This window comes from Caenorhabditis elegans, chromosome V (genome assembly GCF_000002985.6).
Source record: "Caenorhabditis elegans chromosome V".
Classification (NCBI taxonomy): Eukaryota; Metazoa; Nematoda; class Chromadorea; order Rhabditida; family Rhabditidae; genus Caenorhabditis; species Caenorhabditis elegans.
In genome coordinates, this window is record NC_003283.11 from 2867409 (window position 1) to 2891194 (window position 23786).

A 23786-nucleotide genomic window follows, 5' to 3' on the forward strand; every position below is an offset into this window, starting at 1 on the left:
TCAGATGTTCGACAAACAAACAAAACATTTCGAGTATTTTTTTCAGATTACAGAATTTTAAACCCCAACCGGAAAATGGTTTCATGGTAGTCTAAAATTTCAAAAAAATTATACAAAGCATTTTCCATACTTTTTATGAGTAGAATTTCGCGCCAGAATATTATGAAAAAAAAGACTGATTTTTTTTCTGAAATGTGAAAATCAAGGGGGATTTGGGGCAATAAAAAATTTTCCGCTATTGGAAATTTTGGAAAATTGCCAAAATTTCTGAAAATTTTAGCAATTTTCAAACTTGATTATATTTGCTGTGGCTTTGTTGAAATGTTTTAAAAATACCCATTTTCAAATAGAAGTCATTATATTTCAAAATAAATTTATTCATACTACAACACAACATTAAGAGTCCCGCCACTCCTTTTCTCTATAACAGACGCCCTCCATTTTTTAGAAAAATAACATAATTTAGAGAAAGTGAACTCTCGATACGGCCTGTGAACACATATCATGACAATAGTAGATCCAACTCCGTGAAGGGATAATGTGATAAAAATAAAATTGTTCAACATTTGGTTGTGGTACCATTTGAAGATGATCCATAGGATTGTCAATACCGGGGTAAGTACCACCGAAATCATAAAAGTTGACTGAAATAAACATTTTTAGAAATTTCAGAAAATGAATGAGTTACCTGTATAGTTAGTGAAATTGCAAATCTGCGTTGCATATTCAAAGTTCTTATAGAGTTACTTGAGCTCAGTGTGCCAAACCACAACATATGAAAAATCAGCCAGCCGAAAACAGTTATTGAGACACCTAACACCAATGTCCCAAATGCAATGCAATAGACGGGAACATCATAATCCAGAGCCAGGACGTAAATTTCCCGATGCTTAAAATCAAATGGAGGTTGGCACGGGATTTTGCTCAACACCAGCTGACGAGCACTTTCCTGTTCCGGGAGATCAAAATAGGGAGGTAGAAATATGAGAGGTACTAGAGTGTAGATTGAAAATAAAAATGGTTTACGAACTTTTTTCCACCATGAATTCTGAGCGAATAAAGTGTAAAATCGATTTTCGTAAATTGCTAGAACTGACGCGGTCAGGGCTGAAATTTAATAAAAGTTTGAAAAAAAAACCAATCAGTATTGCCGAATACAATTTTTAAAGAAATTCAAAATTCGAAAGTGTCTTTTTTAAATTTTGTTTTATATTTTTCAACAAAAAATGAATCGACGTTGTGCCAGGCTATACCATTGCTCCACTGCACACGAAAAGCGGGGAAATATTTTTTGAAAAATGTTGATTTCACAGCGCATTTCGACTAATTGTGTTTGCAAATTAAGAGCCAATTTCGTGAAATTTTTTTTTTCAAATAAATTTTGTGATAATTGACATTATTTCTTATTTATTGTAGAATCAGGGCTCCAATTGAAAATAAATTTATCGAAAAGGGCTGTGACGTCACAATTTCTCAAAAGATATTTTTCCGTTACCCGTGTGCAAAAAAACCAATCAATATTGCCGAATATAACTTTGTAAAAAAATCAAAAAATTTTCAAAATTTTTTATTTAAAAAAATATTGTTTTTATTTTCAATTTCAAAATTTTGCAACAAAAAAAGGCTGAATTGAAAATCGATACTTTAAAATTACAAAAAATGTCACTTTTTCCGCGGAAAAATGTCTCATTTGTGACAAGTTATGTTTTACAATATGAACGATAAAAAATGAATAAAACAACCAATCAGTATTGCCAGAAAACTCATTAGTGTCGAAAATGACGTCACTCGTTACTCACAATCAGAAAAATCATTAAAATTTGAAAAAAAAAATCTTACAGTTATATTCAAAAAATTTTAAACTAACCCGCAATAAATGTCACCATCAGATAAACCAATATTTGCGGAGAATCCAGAAGTCCAAGCCCATAACCAGCGGGCGCAGGCAGTAAAATGTATGGTAGACCAACAAAACTAATCACAAGATCCGACAAACAACTCCAAAAGTGCAAGTTTAACATGAGCAACTTCACAGATTTCATTCTGCTCGGAGTTTTGTACAAAATGCAATAAGCACCGTATGATAGAACGGGAATTTCAAGAAATGTTAGACAGTGTAAGGTAAATGAAATAAAATTAGGACTTGACAAATATCTGGTATCTGGAATTCCAGCACCTGATATGCAGTTCTGCATATTGATTTGAAAATTTTTTGATTAAAAGTTTGAAAAGATGTTAGGCAACCGAGTGAGTAGGGTTAGTCAAGCGGAATAAATTTTCTTGGGTTATCTTTTGATAATGAAGTTTTAAAGTTTTGTGTAATATGTGGCAAAGTCTATGAACTTTTTTGATATTATTTGATTTTTATTTTAAATGATATTTTTGATTTAATATTTGTTTCTACAATAGTGCCAAAATGACCAAATATCAAACTTATCAAACAACTTTTGAAATTTTTTTTTGACTGTCAAAAAGTGGCAATTACTGTTTTTTTGCCACTTTTTCTGAGAAAACCATATCACTGTCGCATGTCCTATCCATAAAATTTTTGACTATCGATATGTGAAACATACCATTCGGTGTCAAATTTTCCAAAAATTGAAATTTTTCCGAGCAATTTCGAGCATTGCTGGAGGTAGTTAGGAAAAGTAGTTAGAAAAGTTTTCCCGCTAAAGACACTTCACCTGTACATGTAAGGTGTTCAATCACAAAAAAACAATCATAATATAATTTTTAACATTATTTCTAGAATTCTGTTCACTAATGTGTCTAGTTCGTGTTCACGCCGCCAAAAGCAAATTTTTCGTAGAAAAAGTTAATTTAGCCCGATTGTCAACACAACCGATTCTGCGTTAACAAAAAATTCTCCCACTAGGTATAAAACGTACATATTAATATTTTCTTGAAAAACACGTGTGTCATAATGCTAATTGGAAAACATATTTAACACGTTTTTATTAAAGAAGAAACATTTTTAAAGAAAGAGAAAAACTTATTTTCTAGCTTGGTTTTCAGAAAATGAATAACTGCTCGATATCACCGTTTATTGATTCGAGTTATCTAGCATCTCCGAATTTTGTGGCATTTTCTTGTCACATTATAACTATAATTGAAATCCCACTTTCAATATATGGTGCGTATTGCATTTTATTCCAAACTCCTGCCAAGATGAAGCCTGTGCAGTTTTTGATTCTAAATTTACACTTTTGGAATACGCTATCTGATTTGTTTCTATGCTTTATTGGTATTCCATTCTTATATTTGCCTTCAATTTCTGGGTTCGACCTGGGCTTACTTGAATCGCCAGCAGTTACATTTTACGTAGGAGTTACGCTTGTTTTAGGTTAGTTTAATAACATTCAAAAATTTTTAATGTAATGAAGTCAGGGGAGTGCTGCGATTGCCGTTCGGCAATTTTTTCGGCCGACAAATCGGCAAAGTGCCGGTTTGCCGATTTGCTGATCTGCCAAAAATTTTGTTTTTGGCAAATTGCCAATTTTCCGTATGCCGGTTTCCCGAATTGCCGTAATTTTTTATTTTTGGCAAATTGCCGATTCACCATTTGCCGGATAATATATTTGCTGGAAGTGTTTGGCGGGATTATTTTATGAGACGGAAACAATTAAAACTGCGTTTTTTTTTTTGGAATTTTTTCCCGTTTTTTAAAAGATAATTTCATAGAATTTGCTAACTTTTCGAAACAAATGTAGGAACATTCATAAGATGCATAAAATTTTGCCGATTGAAATTGAAATTCTGAAGTTTCCAAAAAATATGCAAATATACAATTTGCCGAAAATGTTTGGGCAAAATCGCCAAATTGGCAATTTGCCGGTTTATCGATTTGCCGAATATTTCAATTCCGGCAATTTGCCGACTTGCCGATTTGCCGGAAAAAATCGTTTGCCTTTTTAAAAATATAGTTTTCCACTGAATTTACACAATTTTTCAGCTATGATTGCCGCCGTCCTCTCAATTTACGAAAATCGATTTTACAAACTGTTTGCCCATAAAACCACATGGAAACATATCAGAAAAGCCTACCTCATCGCTGTCTATACTTCAATACCTTTTATATTTCTACCACCATTCCTAACTATTCCCGAGCAAGAAACTGCTCAAAGCTTTATCTTGGCTAAACTTCCTTGTTTGCCAAAATTTACATTTAACGATGAAGAGCTCTTTGTGTTGAGCATTAGTCCTGTAATACCACTACTTTGCATTGCATTTGCATCCTTATTTTTGGCTGTTCCAATTATTACATTTTTCTCGATGACACTTTATCACTTGTTAACCAAAAAAAAGTTGGTCACACTTTCCGCAAAGACATTGGCAATTCATAGAAAATTTCTCAAGTCGGTTAGTATTCAGGTGAGTATTGCTCTGTTTTAGGTGATTATATCTTTTTTAAAAGTTAATTTTTTTCAGTCAATATCTACAGCTGGAATTGTGTTGGTACCTCTTACAACTTTTATTTGCTTTATGATGTTTTGGTACCACAACCAAAAATTGAACAATTTGGGATACTTGGTCTTGTCACTACATGGAAGTGTGTCTACGATTGTAATGATATTGGTTCACAAGCCGTATCGAGATTTTACATTTTCATTGTGTTGGAAACCGCAAAGAAATTCTCCTACTATAATAGTGACAGATAAAAGCAATCAATTACAAAATTCTTTTAACGTTGTCGTATGAATGAACGTTATTACATTAGCCAAATTCACAACTTTTATTCTTTTCTCCATCTTTTCTCAATGATTATCCCTTTTGAAATTTTCATTTTTCGCACTCCATCGACAGTCGCCTGCCGGACAACGCGTGAGAAAGTCGTGCACTCCACCCGGACAAATACTTTTAGTCTTACAACTAAACCCGAGCCGTGACGCGACACGCAACGCGCCGTAAATCTACTCCAGATCTGGCCGAGCCAAAATGGCCAGAAATCCGTGAATTTTTCTCGATATTTTTACACATACACAGCAGCCGACATTTTACGAGTCTGTTATTTTAATTAATTGAAAATGCAGAAGTTCACAGAAAATGTAGACTTTATATCGCCCTCTCTGTAGTCAAATTATACTAGAAATTGTAGAAGGTCAAAACATTTTTAAAGGGATGTACTTTAATATTTTATGTTTTGATAAAAGTTCCAATTAGATCACAAAATTTGCGAAATGTAACATTAAAAACATGTGTTTTGTTCTGATATTAGAAAAAATGAGTTCCGCGTCAAAATATTTCCTCATTTCATCCATAATAGTGTTCCCAAATTTTAGATATATTATAGTATAGTTAACAAAAAATCAATTAGTACTCGTTTTGAAAAACCGCCTGCTCGCCCAAATTCCAAAAATAATAGCAAATCCAAATGCAACGACAAGATGATAACATGAATAGACCACAAACTGAAAAAAACTGTTTCTTAAATTTTTCAGATACTCAAAACAAACCTGTGGCCTAATATCCAGCTTCTGCCAATCTATGACAACAGCGGTCAGAATAGATTGAAGAAGGAGAGCAACAAATGTGTTAATCCCGAAGAGTAGGCCAAATAGTCTAGAGTCCAGGGAAAAGGCCAGTGTAGACTGAGCAATCGTAGTGGTCAACTGGTATATGACTCTATAGAATATGTAACTCAGGTATAACACCACGATATGATGAGATTGTGACATCCAAAAAAGTAGGCCGGCTTGTCCGATGGAGCCAACAGCAAGGAGAAGGTCTCCCCATCGGTTCCAATTCACGTTGAGCTGGCGGGTGATCAGGTCAGCTGGGATGCCAAGAAGTGGGACGAGGGCTTCGGTGATACCATTATAACGATTCGCAGACTCCGGAAGTGTACCCCATAAAGTTTGGGTGTAGTTTGTGACCTGGAATTTGAGAAATATATAAGGAACTTAAAGCATAAGCTTTGAGATCAAGCTTTAAGCTTTGTGTTTAAGCTTAAACCTTCAAGCTTCCAGCAAGTCTATATAATCTTATTGAGTTGTCAAAATATCATATGTTTTCTGAACATTTTCCCAAAAAATGAAGCCGAAAGTTAGCAGAATATTAAACAAGAATTTGCCGAACTAGGCCGTTTTGACTCGGCCAAGACCGGGGTAGATTTACGGCGCGTTGCATGTCGCGTAGCGGCTCGGTTTTAATTGTAAAACTAAGTGTATTTGTCCGTGTGGAGTACACGACTTTCCCACGCACTGTTCGGCAGGCGATTGTCAATGGAGCGCGAAAAATGCAATGATAATTGCCAGAACCCCGTGATGTACCTGATAAAAAATGCAACTCGAAAGAGCCGACCAAACAGACCACTTCAAAATCAGCGGATTGCGATAAATCGCCATTAAATTATGCCGCAACCCGACAAAGAACATCCTAAGGTAATCCATATAACTTGACTGATCAACGATTTCTTTTAAATTGCCTTGAACATTATTATCTTCCAGCTTCTTCTCATAAGCTTCCTTCCACTCAACACCAGGTAATATTAATGCCAGGAATACCGCAATTGTCATGGCGACCAAACTGATAATATTAAGAGTTGAATACGATGTCCAGTTAAGGCCAATGAGGAGTTGAGCTAGAGCATAAGCTAGAAATCGACCGACGAGGAGTGCTGCTCTTGTAAAAGCGGTTGCTCTGAAAATTTAGAAATTGGAAGATCTAGGTACATACTTTTAATAGAGCACGTGGTGTCCGCGTGTCCCATTTCGGTTTCATCTATGTAGATCTACAAAAAATGCGGGAGAAGAGACGAAGAGTTCTCAACTGAATTTGCATAGTTTGGACTAAAAATACCCGCATTTTTTTTAGATCAAACCATAATGGGACGCCCCTGGCACCAAGTGTACAAGACCTTACGATTTATACTCGGTTTTTGGAACTTTCACATAAATATACGCGAAATACGCAATTTCCGTTGCAGTAGCCCATCCATAGAACACTTCAAGAACTTGCTGACTCCAGACACTCTTTCCAAATACAAATATGACCCAGCACAGAAAATAGGAAAACGCTTCGAAAACTAGCAAAGGCTTATATAAAAATACATCGGTGAGTAGGAACGCTGGTATCAGGGTGATCAAGTAGCTGTACGTCCAAATAGGGTACACCTGAAATAAATTTCAACTAATAAAAAGTTAAGCATTTTTCATGAATATTTAGAAAAATTGGAATTTTGCGAAGCGCTGTATAAAGATCGTTGGAAAAAATTCGGTGTCTACTGACGGGGGTTCGAGTAAGAAAAAAAATAGTTTTTCGAAATTTTGGAAAACTTTTTTGAATTCACTAACTTTGTTTAAACAAATGTTACATGGGTGGGCGGCGAACGATTTTTTTTTGGCAAATCGGGAAATTGGCGAATTGCCGGAATTGAATGTTTCTGGCAAATCGGCAAGTTTCAGGAATTGCAAATTTCTGGCAAATCGGCAAACCGGCAAGTTGCCGATTTGCCAATTTGCCTTGAAAACGGCAATTGCCGAACAGTTTTGGCAAATTTTGGTTTTGCACATTTTTTTAGAAATTTTCTGGATTTAATTTTCAATCGGCAAAATTGTACTCATCCTTTGAATGTTCCTACATCTATTTTTAAAAGTAAGCAAATTCTATGAAAATTTTTAAAGAAGACGGGAAAATTTTCAAAAAGACTCAGTTCTAAGGGTTTCCGTCTTATAAAAAAAATCCTCTAAACATATCCGGCAAACGTCAAGCCGGCGATTTGCCGGAATTGGAAATTTCTGGCAAATAGGCAAACCGGCAATTTTCCGAAATTAAAAATTTACGGCAAATCGGCAAACCGGCAATTTGTCGATTGCTTCTAGTAATTTCTAGAAAAAATTCCCTAATGTTTTTTTTTTAAATTTTTTAAATTTTTGTATTAATAAAAACAGTAATTTACAATTTTCATAAAATTCGACAGAGTTTTTTATTCAAAATTACCTGACTATTCAAAGTCTGCTCTGACATATTCAGAACTGTATGCTGATATTCATACATGTACGGTTCGGTGGGCCGGAACTCTTTTACAGCTCCATACATACAAATCAGGACCATCACTTTCCATTGCTCCATTGTACCGGCGAAATTTTCCAGGAATTAAAAGAAAAAACCACAAAAGTGTGAAAAAAAATGTGTTAGACTATGCTGACTTTTACTGATAAGACCGATTAATGTGCAGTTTTTCGAATGATAGTATTTTTTTTGGGAATTTAGAAATTTATACTTTTTTTTTACACAGGCGCGCCTAAATTTATGACGTTTCCCCCGAAAATTAAATCAAGGCGTACAAAAAATCCAACTGATAAAATATCACTGACCAATTGATCAGACATCGAAAAATGAACGCTGAAATTGGTAAGTGAACAAATTTTATTAAACAACAAAATCTTCATAAATTAGTTTATTGGAAAGTTCCAAGTCCTCCCTCTTGTATGATCCATTGTCTGATATCGCAAAGCTCCTTCATTAGCTGAGTTTTACCGTTTGGTCTCTCTTTGCCAAATCGTCTGAAAATTTTAAAAAAATTGAACGCAGATTTTCTCAGCAAAAAAAATGTTTAAAAGCTACAAAAATTTCGAGAAAACTTCCAAATTTGTTTAACCAAAATTTAGGCTGACGCTCGCCACTGACGCCAAGCCTACGTCAAAGCCTGAGGCTAATCCGAAGTTTAGGCTTGAGCCTAAGCTTAAGCCCAAACCTAAGTCTGAGCCTGAGCTCAAGTCTGAGCCGAAGCCGAAACCAAAGCCTAAACCTTAGCCGAAGTTCAAGCCTAAGCCTAAACTTAAGCCCTTAAGCCAAATATCCCAAATTGATAATATTAAACATACCTATACCACATTTCTGCGACCCGATCCTCGCCGGGTGTATGTTTCCAGTTACAAGTGTGGAAAGATTTTTGATACTTCAAACACACAATACAGTATACAGGTTTATGTGGTCGAACAAATCCAAGCTGCTTCATCGGTTTTAGTCGATCCAGAAATTCGTCGATGATTTCGATTAGCTTTAGGGGCTGAAAATATTTACAATTAGGAAAAGTGTTGTTTATTCAAAAAATGTTCAAACTTACAGTAACTGCTGTCTGATTTTGATACTCCTGAGCATCAAATTGAGCCTGATCGTTGCCATTTTGCAAAGATGAATCTGATCCTGCATCGTTTTCAACTAGATCGGGCGAGAAACGATTTAATGGCCCATCTGCAGTACTTGGCATGCTCACCGGCATAATATTTGCTTTGATTTGCAAACTTTCGTGATCCCTTTGCTGATCTTCAAAGCCGTTAAGCTGGAGATGCTCTGGAACTCGAGCCGGTGGACAAAAGTCCGGAAGTCGTGCGGGAACTGGTGCTACATTCACAGTTGGAACCTCAACTTCGCGGACTTCTAGAACAGGTTCACGTTTGACTGCCCGCAGAGCATTGGGATTGTGTAACGACTCGCTTGTAATTTCCATGGATTCCTGAAAAAAATTATGATCAGATTTTTTTTGAAATTGTGGAAACACTAATTTTTTTCGCTAAATAACATAATACAGTCTCAATATATCAAATACACATGTTTAAAATATTTGTAGAATTTTTCTTAATTTTTCTATTTTTTTTTCAAATTTAACAATTAGAAAGTGCCCTTGATCTACCATTTGAAACATAGTTTTAAATTTTTCAGACATTTTTCCAAAAACTGACTAAAGAGTTACAAAAAACAAAAATGTTCTTTTATTTAAAAACGTCTGAAAACAAGACAAATTATGTTTTAAATAATAAATCAAAGAATAATTAATTATCGATTTTTGAGCAAGTCGCAGCAGTTTCTTGTAGGGGGAATTTTCATTTGAGCGGGAAAAAAATAAAATTTGAATTGAAAAAAAACCATACCTCTCTGGCAAGTTCTCGAGCTCTTTTCCGGTTCACTGCTCGCCGATTCATCACAAATTCTCCATATTCCAATATCATCAAGTGATTCATCATTACGTGCATATTCATATCAAGTTCTGAGCTGAATTTGTCGCCGCATCCATTCCATCCGCATTTTATCTGTAACAAAGATTTGATTTAAAAAAAACCAAAAATAGAATATACTTACATTTTGAGAACTAGAAGACATTACTAAAAATGATGTTCCAAAAGAATCGATGGTGTTCACCCTTTTTGTAAATTTCTCTAAACACTCCACCTTCTCTCTCGCGTAGCAATGGAGCGCGTTTATGACTGGTAAGTTCTGGTAAACCATACACGGTTGTGCTCCTGAATACGCAGCCGCCTTGGAATTATGTAGTGTGACGTCACATGCGGTTTGTGATACAATTTTTGCAGGAAAACATTATAAAAATGGACAGTAGACGTTCGGCAAATATTTAAGAATTTTATTTGGAATTTTTTCAAGTATACATAAACATTTTCAAATAGTTAAACATTGCGAATTCTGAACATGATTTTTCTTGCCAAAGCAATTGCAAAGTGTAGCCAGATGTTTTCTGTACTCAGTTACAATTAACATAAACAGTATACTATCGATAAATGGGTAGATCCCCAATAATGCACAAATAACTCCAGATTTGAAAGACATCTTCAAATCAAACAACGGGCCTAGCAAAAGTGGCATTGCTGGCAAAACGAAAGTTATGGTCGGGACCGTAACTTGAACAACCAACGCCTTGAAAAATTGCTGTTGAAGTTTTCGATTGGCGACAGAAAACTTTTGCAGCTCTTTCTGCATTTGAAAATGCATTTGAAGCCCGCAATACACAATTATTAGGTATTGAGAAGAGAGTAGAAATGTTCCAATGCAAAGGTATAGCACATTATTGATTCTTACGTTGCCATTTTGATCATAAGGAACTATGAGTAGTCGTGGGAGGGTAGAAATATCTAATTCGTATACTTCAAATATTTCATTTCTGAAAAAAAACCACGAAATTGGTTTTTGGTTTATTTGATTTTTTTAAAACAAACCAGAAGCTATAGAGAAACAAATTTAAAAAAATAATCCGTTGCTCATGATTTTTTTCCAGGTTTATCCATGTTTTACGATTAGTTGTTTAAAATTATTTCGCGGGATGTGCGGCAAAATTGCCAAATTTGCCGATTTTGTCGAGCTCGGCCAATTTTAAGATTTGCCGAACACCTCTTGTTGACACCTCGCGAGCCAATTTTAGCAAGCTATTTAAAACTCCTGTAGCTCAAGAAAAAGGAACTTTAGCAAATAATTTTTCATTGACCCTATTCAATAGTATTTTTCTTGAGTAGTATAATTGAGCAAAAAGTTAAAAAAAAAATGTTCTTGCGCCATTTTTGGAAGTTGCGCTCGGTCAGCACTACTCTAGAAAAAATAAGTTATTAATATAAACAAAGAAAATTCTTTACGAAAAATGGGCAAATCGGCAAATTGCCGGTATTGAAAATTTCCGGCAAGCCGACAAAGCGGCAAATTGCCGGCAATTTTCGGCAAATTGTGGTTTTGCACTTTTTTTTTGAAATTTCTGAATTTCAATTTCAACCGGCGTGTTGTACTCACCCTATGACTGTTCCTAAATCTATTTTGAAAAATGTGTACTCACCCTATGAAAATTGTACTCACCCTATGACTGTTCCTAAATCTATTTTGAAAAAGTAAGCAAATTCTATGAAAATACCTAAAGAAAACGGGAAAAAATGTTCAAAAAGGCACAGTTTTAAGTGTTTCTGTCTGATAAAAATCCCTTTAAACATTTCCGGCAAATCGGCAATGTGCCGAAAATGAAAAATCCCGGCAAATCGGCAAACCGGCAATATACCGAAAATGAAAAATTCCGGCAAATCGGCAAACCGGCAAATTGCCGGAGTTCAAAATTTCCGATTGACCGAATTTATCGACAAAAAAAATTCCGAAAGGGCCCTGCCGAGTTACACCTCGCGAGGTGTCGGCCGCTTTTTAATTGAAATTTTTAGAATATTGAAAAGTATTCAAACTTGTAGACATCACCATAGTTTTACACAATTTTTTCTGTCAAATTTCCTAAAGCTTACCTCATATAATCATCTGAAAATTCATCGGGTCGTGTCAAACACCAGATCGCTGCTCCGTTCACAGACCCGATGAAAACCGGATACATGCTCCAAGCTATAGCTCCATAATTTTCAAACAATTTTGTCAAGTCGGGATTAAATAGGGATACATATCGAAATGCAAATTGAACAGCTAAAAATGTTACGACGACGGCGTAAATTGTCACATATACCACTAAAGATATTGTGACGACATCTTTGGGGATTTTAAACCAACTTTCTCCAAGGCTAAAATACATCAACCCTTTATTATAATTATGAATAAACGGTTTGGCAATTCGCTCAACAATTGAAAAAATGATTCCCAAACCCGCAAATAAGATTATCATTTTTTTATAAGAACCGACGATTTGCTTCACGTAAAACGTTGTAATAAAAATTAATAGAAGATTTGAAAAAAGCGTGGCAAAGAATGAAGTTACCGTGATAAATTCGAAAACCTTGTGAAACATGCTTATTGAAACACTGAAAAAAAAACTGTGATGTGTTGTGATACTACTATACGACCCCGCGGGATTCTTTGTTTTTGTCTGGTAGAAATAACTAGGAAGTAACTGAAAACTTGTAATTACAAGAAGCTATTGTATGCAGAACTTCTTGGGAAAATGGATCCTTGGAGAATTACAGTTTAGGTGCAGGAAATTTAAATTTGGCACCTAGACTAAGAACTAGTAGGGCTTAGAACATAGCCTAGCATTTAGCCCTGCACCTAGCCTAGGCCCTAGCCATGCACCTAGCCTAGCACCTAGCCTGAGAACCTAGCTCAGCACCTAGCCTTGCACCTAGCCTAGCACCTAGCCTAGCACCTAGCCTAGCGCCTAGTCTAGCAACTATCCTAGCGCCTAGCCCAGCGCCTAGCCAAGCCGATGCAGTCTAGTTGTGCCTATCACCATAATATGTACATTGCAATTTTTAGGCAGGTAGGTAGGCACGCAGAGGTCCCTGCTTATTTTGTAGGTATTTCACACGTTTCCAGAACTTCTTTTCATTTTTATTCCCCTACAATTTTTTACGATCTCGTAGTTAGTTTGTGAATAGCTCTTATCAAAATGCCATCGTTTTCTGCCTTCTTTTTGTCGCTCTTATCAGTCGTGAAGTTTTAATAATTTCAATGTCTTCCCATTTTGCGTACACTAATCGGAAGTAAAATTTTTTCGGTGCTGAGGAATGAGAAATGTGTTTGCGGAGTTTAAAGAACCCATAATGAAACTGAAGGAAATTGGCATTTGTGGAAAAGTTTGGTATGACCAATCTAATACAGTCTTAAAACTATGACAGTGAATGCCGTAAAGTTTATGATGCGGAGTTTTTTTTTTCAAGAGCAGCTTGAATTGATAAAAAGTGTGAAAATGACAAATTCGGGTGAAACTTGAAATAAATACAATTTGAGTAGATAAAATACAAAACCTTAAACTTTAGCATATTTTTGGTAGAATATACCAGGTTCGTTTGTAACACTAATTTTGAAAGGGAGCAACACTATTAGAAGCTGCAAAACTAGAACAGCGCAGGCAGCCTATGCCTACCTAGCAGTAATCAAAGTTATTAAGGCGAGTTACGCCTGATCTGTAGGCAGAAGGCATGCCTACTCTCTATTATTTTGTATTCCTTCTTGTCATAAAATGAGTTCCTTCGGCCAACAATCACCAATTTTTGCTATTAGGAAGAATTCCTTGCGGCACAGAGTTTCCCAAGTTTTCCACAATTTTTGCGGAGTAATTTCAAACAAATGTCAACTGATAAGACGGGTGGTTAAACCGAGAATAAGTCCGGCGGCCTATTTGTGGGCGGAGACTTTGGTGTAGTAAACAGTTTTCGGGGCGACTATAAACCGCTTGGTATAATCTTAAAACTTTCAGTTTGCCATTAAGCATCTTCTTTTTTTAGTTTTTTTTTTAATTCTCAAATTCTGACGTTTCAAACTTTTGATTTTTCATTTTCAGTCATGTCCTTGTACGGAGGTATTCCGACGAATTTGGTGAGCGGCATGTCATCTGCCGGAGCCATTTGCACAACGCAAATCAGGGATGCTCGTGAGCGTGAGAAGAGAGAGATCGGGCTCTTGAACGATCGCTTGGCTGATTATATCGAAAAGGTATGTGCTTTTAAGAGCGTATGTCCCGACATTTTCCAGATTTCGTTTCTCACACAGTAAGTTGCAGAGCTCGCAAAATGCCGGGATATACTCTATCTTTTTAGTCAAATTCTGATATTCACACCACAGTTCCATCAGTTTTCATAATTTTGCAGGCACTTGCTTGCCGTATTCCTAATAACTGATTAATTTTCACTGATAAGCGTGTTTACTTCCTTTATGTATGTGGTTGAATTTTGATCTCTGCTCTATATGTACCCGTCAATTTACTCAATCCTTTAGGTTCGCTTCCTCAAAGCACAAAACCATGTGCTCTCCCATGACATTGAGATTCTTCGCAGAGGATTCTCGGGCGGTGGCCACATTTCAAGCTTCTTCGAGTCAGAAATTTCGGTAAGTACGATAAATTCCTTAAAAGCTCATCTTCAAAATCCAGAACTGCACAGTCATTTCTGAGCGAATCTTGTCATCGCGCACAAAGTTCCAAGCCGACATTACCGGGCTAGAGGGAGAGATCGAGATCTACCGCAAGAAGTGGCTTGAGGCTCTCAAAGTTGTGAGATCTCATCGCGAGGATCATCATGTCAATTTGGACAAGCTCGCCGAGGTTGAAGCCCAAATCGCGCTGTTCAATCGCAAGATCCGTATTGTTGAGGAGGATGTGCTCAGAATTCGTCGAGAGACTGGTGGCATTCAAAATGATATTGGCAGAATTCATTCGGTATGTTTGATGGGAAAAGAACGAAGCTCACATTTCTGATAGTAATAGACATGTTAAATAGGTCAACCCTCAGCGCAAACCACTATCATGTGCCGACAACAACTCACGGGTTCCGCGCCCTCACTATGTTCACCTCGCTGTGGGCGCGCGCGCGCGGAACCAGTTAGATGTCAGCACTTGATATCAGTTGGGGTCCCAATTCGGGCTTCATTCCATAAACCAACCCTCCAAGTAGGCGGCCTAGATTTAGAGTAGCTTATTTCGAGTGTGCTACTTTTACAAAGTCCTATCTATTTTCAGCAAATTCACGCTGAGATCGCGTTGAAAAACGAACGCCACCACAGTGTCCAGATGCTTCTCCAACGCGTCCAGGTTATCCAAACCGAAAACTCATCCAGAATCGAGCAGGAGCTCATCTACATCCACCGTGATACCACACTCGAAAACCGAGACTACTTCCGACAAGAGTTGCAGGCGGCGATGAGAGACATTCGTGCCAACTATGAAGCGATGAGCATTCGTTCCCGCGAGGACATTGAAATCGCCTACCGCAAGAGAATCGATGAGATCAGAGTTATCCCAGCACACGTACATATTGAAGACTACAGGGAGGAACTGTTATCCATTCGAACGACACTTAGCACGACGCACAGTAGATTAGCGGAGATTGAGAGCAGAAACGCGTGGCTCTTGACGACGATCACAGATCTTAAACACCAACAAGCAGAGGAAGCAAGAATCTTCGAGGCAACCCTGGACGCAAAGCAAGCAACCTATGAACAGTTCAAGGAGCGCTGCACGGAACTCAGCATACAGATGGAGAAGCTTTGCGATCATGAAACGGTTAGTACTTAGGGAAACTGAACTTATAGATTCAAGAAATTTTATATCCGTTTCAGTCGCTACAAGCAGAGCTGGAACGCTACAGAGTACTGCTCAACGGAGCCAACGTGACAACCTATGTGTCCAACTCGACTGGAGCCGCTGGTTACCGATCCTCCACCCACGTCGCCACTACTACAACCACAACGACCAATGGGTATTCTAGTGGATACACGGCTGGAGGCTACACATCCGGAGGCTACACAACCGGAGGATACACTCGTGGAATCACCGCCGGTGGTGCTGTCGGCGGAATATCCACTGGCGGATACATCGGACGGTCCTCCTCCTCACACGGAATATCCGTCGGTGGTAACATTGGCGGTGTCTCAGTTGGAGGTCACATCAATGGCTACCATGCTTCGGGAGACATCAGTGCAGCTGGTAGACACCACGAGAGCTCCTACTCCTACTCTTCGTCCAACAACTAGGCAGTGAATCGAAACTGTTCATTGCCGTCAAATAGTGTTGTTCCATACAATACCAATCAGCTTTTTCTGTTTTTTGTTGTTGTTCTAGAAAACTTTCAAAGCGTGATGGCGATAGAAAGTTTCAAATTCCTGTCTTGTTCAAAAACAAATGTATCAAATAAATTGTTGTCATGTCATTTATGTTATGTAGCCAACTTGTGGGATGTAACGAGGTAACACAGATGTTGTCGTAAACCCATTGATTGCTATAAAAATAACAGTCAATTAGGGGATGCGCATCCACGTTGCGGGTGTTGCGGAGACGGTCAGCAGGTGGAGAGCCGCCTCCAAAAGTGGAGTGGCCGACAGTAAACGACGTAGCGCAAGTGGTGGAAGTTTAGAAGCGAGGTGGAATCATTTCAAGCTCAATTTGTTAGGAAAAAAGAGAGAATTGACCGTAGCCGAGCCCACCTCACAACACAACTTTTTATAACATTCCACATAAGTCAGAGTCACCCTGGCTTCAAAGAACTCTAAAAACTTCTTAAAGGTGGAGTAGCGCCAGTGGGGATTTTGTCTAAATGCACTTAAAATGATCCAAAACAACCAAATATCATAATAAAACACTCCAAAAAACTTTAGATTTTTCATAATTTCCGGTCAAAGTTTTGCCAAATTGCCAAAATTTTGAAAAATTCGAGCTATTGAGGAAATTTAAAGAAATGTCGCATGTTTCGACCCCTGCAATGTTTTATTATAAACAACTTACAAAAAACAAAAAAAAAGAAAAATGTCGAAAAAAAATTTTTTTGGTCCACTTCCAATCTTTTGAGTGGCAAAAACTGAGTAATTGCCACTTTTTAACAGTGAATAAAAAAATTTTCAAAAAATTTTTGAAAAGTTTTATCATTATATTTGGTCATTTTGGGACTGAAGGAGTGGTTTTTAACTATTTCCCCACTGGCGCTACTCCACTTTCAAAATATTGAAAAAACGAACAACACATAGTTTTGTTCAAAAATCCAGTCTTATGATGTTCGTCGCAATGACATGAGTCAAAACAGGTGAATTTACTAGCCTGAAATCTACTAACTATTATATCATTTCCGCATTTATTCCGAGCTAATTTCCTCCTAACTTGCTCCAGCTCCAAATGTTTATAAAAGTCAAAAATTCTAGTATCCCGACCTTCTGGCTCCCGCTTATCTTCTACGACGAGCCATACTGGGGCCAAGTGCTGGTTACCTTGGTTGAAATTTGCCTCTATATTTTCACTGGATACGTGAAAACTGTTGCTCTGAAAACCATCCTAGAAATTCGAATTTTTCATACTAATTTGATGATCATAGGAGGCTCCGCATTTGGAATGTGGTACTTTTTGATTTTTGGGAAGTTGATAACTATAGCATATAGACTTATACCAATAATTGATGATATCGGGCGAAAAGGCGATTTTTGGACGGATGACCCGGAAAAAATGCTCAATGTGCAAGAATTGGATGGAATTTGGTTTCTGATAGTAGCAGGATTTTTGGAATGTTATTTTGGGTATTCAGTGGTTTTTGGAATAATGGGTGTTGTAACAGAAAGAGTGATTGCCTCGCTGTTGATAGAGTGAGTTTTGGAATAGTTTTGAGAAAGGAGTAGTCTCAAAGTATTGAAAAATGTAGTTCAGGTGCTGAAGACTCTAGAAATAATTTTCAAAAAAGCGGGAAAAATATTATTTTCGTAAGAGCCAACGTGGTATAATATTGGTAGGAAATTCAGGTTTCCTGATTGTGAGAAAAAAAATTGACTAGATCCATCGTGGAGAGATCTATCGTGGTGAGACCCCATACCGACCAATCGAAAAATTTTTGGCTGGATATTCAATTTTTCTAGTTACTAGACCTTTCTAGAAAAATCTAGCCACTTCGAGTTTTGTAGAAAGTCCGCGAAACTTCAGGAAAATGTGGCTTAGCGCTTCAAAATTTAATAAATTAATTTTGTGTGCCCCGGTCGAACAGCTGGTTAATTATATTTCTCCAATTAACTACCTATACTTCCAGTAACTACGAGAAAAACACAAATATATTGATACCTGTGGCTATTATCACAATGTCCCAATTTTTTGCAATATCTCTAACCGTTCTTCTGATTTCCAATATTTTTCCAAAACTTGTGCTAACACTTCCCTGGGTGGCTTGTTTTGTCGTATCCATATTTGTAAGTCATAACTACTTTGATAAAGTTTGAAAAAAACATGTTCAGATGTATTTTTATATAAGGGAGATAAATACAAAATGGCTTCAAGAGATGGAGAATCCTCGGAGGACAAGAGTTTTTACAGTTTCTCAAAGATTCCAAGTTAAGGAGAATCTGAAAGCAGTTTACGTAAGTCAGTCGGCTAAAAACTAAAACATAATATGCGATTAGGAGCATGAAGTGTTCAAAAAAATATAAGACATGTTCATAGATAATTCGGAATTTTTTTTTAATTAAAAAATAATTTCAGCTCAGTGAACGTATAGTAGCATCGGTTCTCGGTTCCCTTTTATTATTTGGAAGTGGTTTATTGGCACTATCTTTTAATTTGCTCTCGCCATTTACAGTCCATATAGGAGAAAATATGATGTTTTGGTAGGCCTGGGAAAATTACAAAAAAACACCCTTGAAATTTCCAGCTATCCATTGCTAATTATGCCATTAATAGTGTTTGGGATACCTGCTTGGAAAAAAAGATTCGTCAAGTATTTTCCGGAAATTTCATTTTTCCGTCAAAAAATGGTTATACGAATGTCTAGTGTGGACGTTATTGATGACAATCAGAAGCAAATTATGAAAGAAACGGATACTTATTTTAGACAATTGAAGGATGCGTGGATTTGAAAAAAATTCCAATTTTGCAAGAAACTTTATAAAAAGCATTTTAGTTGCTCTCGGGAGAAAATTGCTGAAAAAACACTGAGATATGTAGTGATGCAAATAAATATTTCATAGAACCTATTTAACACTGGGAACACTTTGCAACAAACCGAACATTTTTTGCACATTTTTTGCACATTTTTTGCACATTTTTTGCACATTTTTCGCACATTTTTCGCACATTTTTCGCGCATTTTTCGCACATTTTCGCACATTTTTCGCACATTTTTTGCACATTTTTTGCACATTTTTCGCACATTTTCGCACATTTTTCGCACATTTTTTGCTCATTTTTTGCACATTTTTTGCACATTTTTTGCACATTTTTCGCACATTTTTTGTGCTCTTGGTATGCTCTTTCTGAGTTTAAATACAAAATTTCAGTAGTTTTCAGTTCAGCGAAAAAAAACTTTTTCTGAGAGATTATGTTGAAAAGTTGTTTTCTATTAGCAACATACTATGAGATGAACATTGAGAAATCATTAAAATTGTTTTAAACGATTGAAAGGCGTAGGCTGAGTCTTAGGCTTTGGCTTAGGCGTAGGCTTAGGCTGAGGTTTAGTCATAGGTGGGGGAAAGGAAGAGATAAAGAAGAAATTCCAGAAAATTCACGAATTTATAAAAAAACAGAAGGTGATTTTTCAAAATAATTTATTGGCTGAAAATTGAAAGTCCATTTCAAATTATCCGCAAGAAGTATTAGTAGCATGTCGGTGGCATTCTTGAACTTTAATGATCTGTAATCATATTAGAAACATAATAACGTATTTTTTGGTAAATTCCCACTACCTGTGTTTTCGACTTTTCTCCACAGAAAATCTCACATGATGTTTCTCTATACTGGGACGACATGGCAAGGCAAATGAATATATGAGAGGATGAATTGAACACTGGAAGAATTTCGGCAAAAACTTGAATCATATACGAAATTGTTAGAATTCCAGGGTTTCCGTGAAAAGCCCCCGCGGTAACATGGGCAAACCCATTGGGAACTTCCAGTATGAAAAATGAGATGGTCACAAAAAGTACCAATTTGGTAGTGTTATCTGACTTTCCACAATCTTCTTTTCCAATATTTTTCCTTCGTTTTGAGGCCTTACGCAGTTCAATTATCAACAAAACAGTGAGAATCGGATCTATAAGGGATGGGAGGGCTTTGATGATTCCGTATATTGAGGTTATGATGCTATGGAGGTGTTCAAGGGAGGTGTCGACCAGAACCATGAAACGGAGCTGGGAAAGGTGGACTTCGTTACCATCGCAACTGAAAATAATTGTTTGACAGAATTGATTATTTTTTTGATTTTGCAACAAATTTCAAATGGATGATAGGCCACGAAGACTTAGAAAAACAACCATTTTTACAGATTTAAATTTTTATTTTAAAAATCACTATAACGGAAACTAAAATAATAACTATTCGAAAAAAAATTGGCGGGAATTCAAATATTATGATTTCCAAAAAATTTTTTCATAAATGTCAAACTTTGTTTTTTTTTAATTTTTTTATTAAATCTTGGCTGACTATGAAGTTCAAAATGTAATTTTTAAAAAATGCCGGGAAGTCAGATTACTATACGTTTTGCAAAAACAGTTTTGGCGGGCTTGTTAAATTTCAAAAAGAAATTTTTAAAAAAATTGTAGAAACAACAAATGCGGAAAATATAAAGTGCACTGAAAAAACACCTGAAATTGGTAATAAGACCAACATTGGTAGGTGCGTAGGCAGGTAGAAGATAGAATGAACCTACTCATAGTCAATATTCCTTCCGTCAATTTTATGTCTTCCAAAAACTACTAAAGTCCACGCAGTATTAACTACCAACACTCCAATAATCGTCCACAATGCCCACTTTGGATTTGAAACTTTGTGCATTTTTGTGCTCATTGGATACTTGACCGATAGAGTTCTATACAGAGCCATCAGTACGGCAAGCCACGATGAGCTCCGTTGAGTGATATCCAGGACGATAACCGGGTAGAGTAGTAGAACAGCATCCCTATAGGTCATAGTTAAAAAACATTCCTGGTTCTTTTTCCGAACTTCACGAATCCAGAAAGGAGAAAATGCGAGAAATGTTAGAGTATGTGATATGATATCACACGAGCAAATTCCAATCATAAGTCGGTAGACTGAATTGGTTCTTAAATGTTTTCTACTCAAAATTGAAAAGTGAACCAGGTTAATTCCAAATCCAAAGAATTGAAGTATCGCCAGAACAAAATTTAATTTTTTTTCAGCCTCATCAAACCAGCTTGGCAGATCTCCAAATTTGGTGAGGTTTGGGGATTGGGTGGTTGATTCAAATGTTTGGTTCATGGTTAATATTTTCTTTTTTTATAATAAGTAAGCTCCATTTTATACACAGCAAAAATATTTTAATGCATTATTCTACCTAGTAAACACCATTTTTGTAAGGGGTATGTTTTGTCTCGGTGAGTATTTTGGTAAAACTTTTATTAAGTGTTACACACATAAGTGACTAAAAAGTAAAGATTAAAAATCTCGAACAGTGGAAATAATAGAAATTGAGGTGTCTAACTCGGAAATCAAAAATTTTTTTACCAAAAAAATGCCAAAACCGGGAATTGCTGTTGATAAAAAATTATATTCTTCATAATGTGTCTTCAAAGCAAATAATTTTTTTTTCTGAAATGCAAGACATTCGAAAAATGCAGAGCTCTAAAATTTTTGAGACGTGTAGAAGTTTTCTGGGGCAACCGAACTTTTGCCACAGCTTTGTAGAAAATGATTGTAGTCCGACGGAGCAGGATTGGCTAGTTGTAAAGCTGCAAGCCCGGGAGGTTTTGGTATATTTTCGTCCCTTGCAGTGATATATACAGATTGCGCCTTTTTGAGTCTCTCTGCCAACCACTGAATTCCTCTCATTCTGTGCTCTCTCGTGCTTTTAATATATCCTTTCCTATCAAGCCAATACATTACAGTTCCATACAGAAACCCGAGCACAACAAGAATTCTGCAAAAAGTTACGACTGTACCTGAAATATAGGGATGTTATGTTCACTCACACAACTAGTTTAGTTGGTTTACTGCAACATTCCATTCCACAACATTTGTCAGAACTGGCACAACCAAAAGTTAGAGAAGTTGGTCTAGTGCCATTAGAGAATGCCACCTGAAGTTGCTTACATTTGTGAAAAAAAAAACCAAATTCAAAGATTCTGGGAACTCACATTTTTCAATTCCAGATCGTCATCTGGAATCTGAAACTCGCACTTTTGCGGTCTTTCTTCATTGTGCACATAGTGTTCTCCCCAGAAGTAGTGGTAATCTCCGTCACTGAAAAAAAATGTAATATGCAACTTCAATATTGCCAAAATATTCCAACCTACATTATTGGAGCTTCTGGAGAGATGATGGTGTTCGTATGAGTTATTGGAGAATAGGAGAATAGGGTTGATGTAATGCTGGAGTGGAATACACTTTCGTAGAAACTGGAAAGATCCTGAGTATTCTCGGATCTGGAAAATAAACTTCAAGTTTCAAATTTCACAAGTAAAGTTACCCATGACTCGAGTTTGATGATTTGTTACTGATTTGGACACCAGCGGAGCCAAGCCCGTGAAGTTGACTCAAACCAGAAACTATAGTATATTGCCAAAAAGCGCCAGATAAGGCAAAGCATCAAAAGAATAAGATGAAGCGAATTTAATTTATGGGTTATCAGCTAGTTTACCTGGCAACCGGGAAGCGTTAATCTGCAATGCATGCTCCAAGCGAAAAAAAGAATTTTGAGAAATGGGTTAGACAGAGTACGTAGTTTGAAACCACAAAAGCACGTTTCGCAATGTGATCTCACACTTTTGAGTCTTTTGTGGTGAATCTCAATTGTTACCAGGAAGTTACCAAATTTTACCAAATCTGATGATCCATTGACTTTAAATGTACTTAAATCGAGTTGCAAACGCGAGATAATTAACTTCTATACCCAAAATCAGACTGTGATTTAAAAAAAAAGTTAGTTTCCATCGTCTGCAAGACGTGGTCAAATTTCAAATTTTTCCTAATCTTAGGTCATTTTTTCAGCCGCCATAACTTCTTTATTAAGAAATTTTCAAAAAGTTTCATTTTGAAACTCGGTGTTTTCAGACAAATTCTACTCTAGTAAAGCAATAAAAAATGTTGACAACACCACCTTTAATCATTACTTATATATAAAAAAATATTGTGGGTCTGTCCATAGTTTGTAGTCTGTGACGTCACACTTTTCAGAGACAATGTGTTTCAGGCATTTGAAGTTATTATGGGTTGGGGTTAGTATGGGGATATGGTCGGGGTACTGTAGTAGTACTGTAGAGGTACTGTAGGGTTACTGTAGGATTACTGTAGTTTGGGAAAAATTGACTTTTCGTCTTTTGAAGGGATATTGGTTTTAGGTTAGTGGTGGGATATGGTCGGGGTACTGTAGTAGTACTGTAGAGGTACTGTAGGGTTACTGTAGGATTACTGTAGTTTGGGAAAAATTGACTTTTCGTCTTTTGAAGGGATATTGGTTTTAGGTTAGTGGTGGGATATGGTCGGGGTACTGTAGTAGTACTGTAGAGGTACTGTAGGGTTACTGTAGGATTACTGTAGTTTGGGGAAAATTGACTTTTCGTCTTTTGAAGGGATATCGGTTTTAGGTTAGTGGTGGGATATGGTCGGGGTACTGTAGTAGTACTGTAGAGGTACTGTAGGGTTACTGTAGGATTACTGTAGTTTGGGAAAAATT

At 36.7% G+C, this 23786-nt stretch overlaps 8 protein-coding genes and 1 pseudogene across 10 annotated transcripts; 3 read left to right on the forward strand and 6 right to left on the reverse strand.

Annotated features, from left to right (window-relative positions):
• Positions 1-383: 383 nt before the first annotated feature.
• On the reverse strand, positions 384-2195 carry srh-241 (Serpentine Receptor, class H; the record flags this gene model as incomplete). Its single annotated transcript, NM_071377.1, has 3 exons — positions 384-644; positions 689-1107; positions 1868-2195. The coding sequence occupies 3 exons, from the start codon at positions 2193-2195 to the stop codon at positions 384-386; spliced, it is 1008 nt and encodes a 335-aa protein (NP_503778.1).
• An 823-nt stretch (positions 2196-3018) lies between these two features.
• Positions 3019-4698, forward strand: srh-243 (Serpentine Receptor, class H; the record flags this gene model as incomplete). Its single annotated transcript, NM_071378.1, has 3 exons — positions 3019-3343; positions 3953-4371; positions 4429-4698. 3 exons carry the CDS (start codon positions 3019-3021, stop codon positions 4696-4698), a joined length of 1014 nt encoding a protein of 337 aa, NP_503779.1.
• Positions 4699-5056: 358 nt separating this feature from the next.
• On the reverse strand, positions 5057-8192 carry folt-2 (Folate-like transporter 2). The gene is made up of 5 exons (NM_071379.6): positions 7939-8192; positions 6862-7112; positions 6270-6639; positions 5454-5873; positions 5057-5408 (listed from the first exon to the last, which is right to left on the reverse strand). Exons 1-5 carry the CDS (start codon positions 8068-8070, stop codon positions 5307-5309), a joined length of 1275 nt encoding a protein of 424 aa, NP_503780.1. The 5' UTR covers positions 8071-8192; the 3' UTR covers positions 5057-5306.
• Positions 8193-8325: 133 nt separating this feature from the next.
• Positions 8326-10201, reverse strand: F37B4.10 (C2H2-type domain-containing protein; the record flags this gene model as incomplete). 2 transcript variants are annotated; one of them, NM_001316796.2, is made up of 5 exons in its annotated part: positions 8326-8504; positions 8826-9010; positions 9068-9457; positions 9873-10031; positions 10081-10201. In NM_001316796.2, the coding sequence occupies 5 exons, from the start codon at positions 10099-10101 to the stop codon at positions 8399-8401; spliced, it is 861 nt and encodes a 286-aa protein (NP_001303725.1). In that variant the 3' UTR covers positions 8326-8398. The 2 variants fall into 2 exon arrangements, with proteins under 2 accessions (NP_001303725.1, NP_001303726.1); NM_001316797.4 differs by lacking the exons at positions 9873-10031; positions 10081-10201 and having other exon boundaries at positions 8362-8504; positions 9068-9451.
• A 194-nt stretch (positions 10202-10395) lies between these two features.
• Positions 10396-12493, reverse strand: str-39 (Seven TM Receptor; the record flags this gene model as incomplete). The annotated part of the gene is made up of 2 exons (NM_071381.1): positions 10396-10894; positions 12003-12493. The coding sequence occupies 2 exons, from the start codon at positions 12491-12493 to the stop codon at positions 10396-10398; spliced, it is 990 nt and encodes a 329-aa protein (NP_503782.1).
• A 1491-nt stretch (positions 12494-13984) lies between these two features.
• On the forward strand, positions 13985-16345 carry ifc-1 (Intermediate filament protein ifc-1). The gene is made up of 5 exons (NM_071382.7): positions 13985-14136; positions 14419-14529; positions 14573-14857; positions 15158-15700; positions 15757-16345. Exons 1-5 carry the CDS (start codon positions 13987-13989, stop codon positions 16168-16170), a joined length of 1503 nt encoding a protein of 500 aa, NP_503783.1. The 5' UTR covers positions 13985-13986; the 3' UTR covers positions 16171-16345.
• A 957-nt stretch (positions 16346-17302) lies between these two features.
• Positions 17303-19017, forward strand: sre-24 (Serpentine Receptor, class E (epsilon); the record flags this gene model as incomplete). The annotated part of the gene is made up of 5 exons (NM_071383.1): positions 17303-17763; positions 18198-18354; positions 18400-18522; positions 18644-18768; positions 18813-19017. The coding sequence occupies 5 exons, from the start codon at positions 17303-17305 to the stop codon at positions 19015-19017; spliced, it is 1071 nt and encodes a 356-aa protein (NP_503784.1).
• Positions 19018-19782: 765 nt separating this feature from the next.
• On the reverse strand, positions 19783-21373 carry srw-4 (G-protein coupled receptors family 1 profile domain-containing protein; the record flags this gene model as incomplete). Its single annotated transcript, NM_071384.3, has 2 exons — positions 19783-20317; positions 20805-21373. 2 exons carry the CDS (start codon positions 21371-21373, stop codon positions 19783-19785), a joined length of 1104 nt encoding a protein of 367 aa, NP_503785.3.
• Positions 21374-21893: 520 nt separating this feature from the next.
• On the reverse strand, positions 21894-22621 carry F37B4.14 (annotated as a pseudogene). Its single transcript has 5 exons — positions 22581-22621; positions 22408-22536; positions 22249-22354; positions 22084-22190; positions 21894-22031 (listed from the first exon to the last, which is right to left on the reverse strand). Coding segments are annotated over exons 1-5 (521 nt in total).
• Positions 22622-23786: the final 1165 nt, after the last annotated feature.